This window comes from Hylobates moloch, unplaced genomic scaffold (genome assembly GCF_009828535.3).
Source record: "Hylobates moloch isolate HMO894 unplaced genomic scaffold, HMol_V3 SCAFFOLD_15, whole genome shotgun sequence".
In the NCBI taxonomy this organism is placed as follows: Eukaryota; Metazoa; Chordata; class Mammalia; order Primates; family Hylobatidae; genus Hylobates; species Hylobates moloch.
Genome location: NW_026652290.1, coordinates 81,184,867 through 81,189,834, shown reverse-complemented (window position 1 = coordinate 81,189,834; position 4,968 = coordinate 81,184,867). Strand labels below are relative to the sequence as shown.

The window sequence follows — 4,968 nt, the reverse complement described above, 5'->3', positions numbered from 1 at the left end:
GATGTACCTTTAGCCAGTGCGTCCTTATCTCGACAGTGGGCAGAACACACACGTTTGTAGGTGGGCTTGCCAGAGAGGAATGCTGGGAGAGACGGGCCCAGGGCAGGAGGCCGAGGTGTCCCTGTTCCAGGAAACAGAGTGAAGACACTGGCCCTGGCAGACAGCAGCTGGGTCTAAGAGAGCTGCAGCCCAGGGCCACAGACCTGTGGGCCCCATGGCTGGGAAGGCGGCAGAGGAGAGAGGGCTGCCGAAAGGGGCCACTCCCCAGGATGCCTCGGTGAGTGTGCGATGGGGAGTCGGCCTGGGCCTGGTGGGCGGGCAGGAGAAATCAAACCTTTCTCTCTTCCCTCTGGAGCCTCTGTCGTAGTACCACCCAGACAGCAAGCAGTGTGAGGACATGGCCGCAGGACTGTTTCCTGCATGTCAAAGGGCTGAGGGGAAGAGATTCAGGGTCCCAGAGGCCTCTGAAGTCACTTCCTGCCCTAAGAAATGCTCCTTTAGGGAAATGATGTTCTTATGTGTGATGTGGGACAACTTCACTTTTTCTTTTTTCTTTTTTGAGACGGAGTCTCGCTCTGTTGCCCAGGCTGGAGTGCAGTGGCGTGATCTCGGCTCACTGCAAGCTCTGCCTCCTAGGTTCAAGTGATTCTCCTGCCTCAGCCTCCCAAGTAGCTGGGATTACAGGCACCTGCCACCACACCTGGCAAATTTTGTATTTTTTAGTAGAGACAGTATTTCACCATGTTGGTCAGGCTCAAACTCCTGACCTCAGGTTACCAGCCCTCCTCGGCCTCCCAAAGTGCTGGGATTACAGGCATGAGCCGCTGTGCCTGGCCAGTTTTGCTTTTTCCAAATGAGACTCCATCATAGAAACGTGTTCACACATGCCAGGGACTCCACTGGTGTCTTCTCCACCCATGTGGCTGTCAGGTTGGTCTCGGTAGTGAAGTGATGTGTGAGGCAGGGTGACAGATGGCTTTTGTGGGAACATCAGCATGTGTGGCTCTAGCAGGCAATCGTAAGGTCTGGGAGAAAGCTAGAAGGGGTAGAAGCAGCCAGGTGGCAGGAGGTGGAGGTACGTTTCCTTCCTCATTTTACCTGAGAAGTGTTTACTCAAGAAATAGCCTTTGACTGAATTCAGGATGTGGCAGGATTTGAAGCAGGAGGCTAAACTGGAAGACAGGCGAGAAGCAGATCTCCACTCCCACCGCCTCACCCCATCCCACCTTTCCATCTTTGCCTGTTGTGGGTAGGAGGGAGGAGAGAAAGACAAGCATGATTGAGGACTCCACACCCAATGGGGAAAACCACCTGGACTGGCCTTGAGTTTCCAGGACTTGACTCGGCCAGACCCAAGGAGCCCACCATTTCTAGTCAGTTCTGCAACCACCACACCTGACCAGCTCTGCTCTCTGAATACCCTGTGGGGCCCAGCACTTCAGGAAATGTTTAAAATCTGAATAGAATAGAAAGTCAGCGGGACTTTGGGAACACTTCCTTCCTGGGAGGGCTGACGATTCAGCCACCACAGCTTGAGAGGCAAAGAAATGCTAGGACTGCACCAGAAATGCACGCAGGCCCTGCCATTTCTGCTTCCCTTCTGTCCGATCCTGTCACTCCAGGTGCTGAATGAGGGTCTGCCCCTAACACCTGTGGGGCTTGGAACAAGAAGATGAGGGACACATTTCCTATGTCTAGATATATAAAAGTCATCAGCCAAGCTATAAGAACAGTCAAATAAAATAGTTTCTTTCCTCTTATCTTGACATATCTTCCTCACAACCTGAAAGGCCAAGTGTAAATCGAGACGTTCTAAGGCATCTTGGCTAGAATGCACTGGTATGGGGGAACCACTTCTAGACCAAGCCACAACCTGTCCCCCTTTTCTGGCCGCCTCAGCTCCATCCCGCTCCATGGGGCCCTCAACACCCTGGATGGTCACCCTCCTGCCTACCTGCATTGCAGCCCTGACCTGCACAGACAAATACTTCTCTGGCCTAAAGGTCCTCAGGAAGTTGGGCCTGGGAAGAGGTATACAGACCCTGGGGATGGACTTGGGGCCATTTGCACAGAGAATTCTGGCATCTTGGGCACCTGGAGTGGCAAGTGCCCTTAACCCACAAACTCCTCATGCCATGGGCAGGAGCAGCGACAGAAAAGGACAAGAGAGACCCTGGCAGCAGGCAGAGCTGTGTGTGACCTAGGCTGAATGTTTCGATAAAATTTCTTCAGCCAGGAACAAGTCCTGCGTGTCCCCTCGCCAACCATCCAGCCGTGAGTGTCAGCACATCACTCCCCCGGGGGCACAGGCTCCTCATCTCAGAACTAGAAACATGTGCTCTGTGAGTTTCCTTCTTGCCTAGGTATCTGACTCAGGAATTCGATCAGAAGTTAATACGAGGAGAAATTACAATGTAGCCCAGCATGAGCAGAGCTGGTTACCTACAAATAAATCTGCTTTTGCTTTTTTGGGTGTCACCTGTCAGAAATTCAAGTGATGTTCTGACAGTCGTACTGATTAAGATGTCAGCCGAATAGATATTTAAGTATTTGAAAAATACAGAGAGTTTGTCAAAACCTCAGGAAGAGTCTAACAAATCCTTCCTGGGAGCCAAGGAAAATATTTTAAAATGGAACAGAGGTTTTCCCCAACCCAGGCATGAATTTTCTTCCTCTGAAAGATGAGCTGCCTGTGCAACTCCTGGAAGGCACAATCCCTCAACGGTGGTTGGAGTCAGGGCTGGCCCACACCTGCTTTCCCAGCCCACAGTGAAGGGGCTTGGGGTGAGCCTTGGAACAAGGAACCAGGCACCTCTCTCCTTCCTCTTACCCAGTTTCTGCTCTGCCTCCTCTGTCCGCCAGCTCCCTCCCCTTCTCAAAGCACCGCACAGTGGAACCCAGTTGGGCTGCAGGTCACTTCCACACATCGCTCCAGACTCCAAATGTCTGATCTTCCTTCCTCAGACCCTCCTCCACACCTAAATCCGTCCTGGGGATGTTTTGGCCAGCAGAAGTAATTTCTCAGCTCATTTACATTGTCTAATATCCCTCCTGCAGACATTTGTTTTAAAAACAACAACAGCAAGATGCATGTTAGCCCGCATGAGTCTCTTAGCAATGGGTAAGATTTTTTTTTTTTTTTTGACAGAGTCTCACGCTGTGGCCCAGGCTGGAGTGCAGAGGCGTGATCTTGGCTCCCTGCACCTCCACCTGCCAGGTTCAAGCAATTCTCCTGCCTCAGCCTCTCGAGTAGAGTAGCTGGGACTATAGGGGTGTGCCACCATGCCTGGCTAATTTTTTTTTTGTATTTTTAGTAGAGACAGGGTTTCACTGTTTTGGCCAAGCTGGTCTTGAACTCCTGGCCTCAGGTGATCTGCCTGCCTCAACTTCCCAAAGTGCTGGGATTACATGAGCCACTGCGCACAGCTGGCAATGGCTAAGATTCTTTTGATGATTCAACAACAACAACAAAAATGGGACAATGAAGCAATGTGTACAGTGACAGTGGAGAGGGCGAGTGAGGGGCAAGGCCAAAGGGCTGATCTGCCAGGAGTCCGGCATCTGTCCGAGCTACTTTCAATCTCCCCAGGAGCTTGGGGCACAGACCTTCTTACCTCCTCTCTCCCAACCTCCCTCCTGCTTGGGGGCTTTGGCAGCTGGGGTTGAGGTGGGAATGGAACTCTAGAGTTCTACTCACTGGCTTGCTCTCTCAATTTGACAACATATTGTAAAATATCATACACAAATCAGCTTAAAGAACTCTCATGTACACACCACCAATTACCAAAAGCTTTGAAGCTTGATCCCCGCACTCCTACTGTGTCCCCTTTCTCCTTTCATCTCTCCCCGCTCCCCACAGATAACCCCTCTCCTGAATTAGGTGTTTATCTTTCCCATTTTTTTCTGTATAATTTTGGGTCTTTACGGTGATAATTCAAACATTAAGCAATGGAAGTCACTTTCGTCTGCTATTTTTCATACTCTCCCAGAACTCTAGGGGTTCCCCACAGCACGCCTGCGGCATACTGTCACCGAATTTCTTTCCCTCCACCTCCACTGACCTGGAATGTTCTTTCCGAGGACTTCTGGCCCGCATCATTGCAGGGCGTACTTTGACAAGAAGACTGCTGTATGTTATTTGTTATTTTCACGTAAGGCATAAGTCATGTTAGTTTCACCTACAGCATGTGTGTGCGTTGTGTACATAGTGAAAATAAACCCTGGTCAGATGCTTGAGGTCATCCTCCCTCTCTGCCTGGTCTGTCTCGCTCCATCCTAATCACCTGTCTCACCTGCCAAAATCTAAGCTTTTCAACCGCCTTTTCATTGTCATATCCCAAATTCCAAGCCCGAAGGATGTTCTGGGCTCCCCATAAGTGTTTGTTGGGTGCGTGGTTGATTGAAGGAATGTATAGCGTGAGAATGGTAGCTTGAGGAGGAAAGTCTATGGGAACTTGTTAATGAAAGTATACTTGTTCCTGCCTGACAGAAATGTAAGAAAAATTGAATGCAGTAAAAAATGTAGGTCAGGCGAGGTGGTTCACCCCTGTAATCACAGCACTTTGGGAGGCTGAGGTGGGTGGATCACTTGAGCCCAGGAGTTTGAGACCAACGTGGCGAAACCCTGTCTCTACAAAAAATACAAAAATTAGCTGGGTATGGTGGGGAGGCTGAGGTGGGAGGATTGCTTGAGCCTGAGAGGTTGAGGATGCAGTGAGCTGTGATCCTGTCATTGCACTCCATCCTGGGTGATAGAGCAAGACCCAATCCAAAGAAAAAGAAATGGTGGGGGACTTCCTAGTTGCTTGTTTGGGCCTCAATGATTTAAATGATTGAATTGTCAAAATAGGAGGAATTCAGATCTGCAGGTGGTTAATACCATTCAAAGGTATCAGCTGACACCATGAAACATTTTTAATGTACATTCAAATATACCACCACTTCGACAATAACAACAACATGATGATG

At 49.9% G+C, this 4,968-nt stretch overlaps 2 protein-coding genes across 2 annotated transcripts in view; both read left to right on the top strand.

Moving 5' to 3' along the window:
* The window catches only part of DYNC2LI1 (dynein cytoplasmic 2 light intermediate chain 1), a 72,204-nt gene that overhangs the window by 64,833 nt on the left and 2,403 nt on the right, over positions 1-4,968 (top strand). The gene's annotated exons all lie outside the window — the stretch shown is intronic.
* Positions 215-4,968, top strand: part of ABCG8 (ATP binding cassette subfamily G member 8) — a 31,656-nt gene continuing 26,902 nt past the window's right edge. Inside the window, exons 1-3 of the mRNA XM_058428117.1 lie at positions 215-277; positions 2,233-2,342; positions 3,998-4,151. Coding sequence (XP_058284100.1) covers positions 215-277; positions 2,233-2,342; positions 3,998-4,151 — 327 coding nt within the window. The remainder of the gene's footprint in view (positions 278-2,232; positions 2,343-3,997; positions 4,152-4,968) is intronic.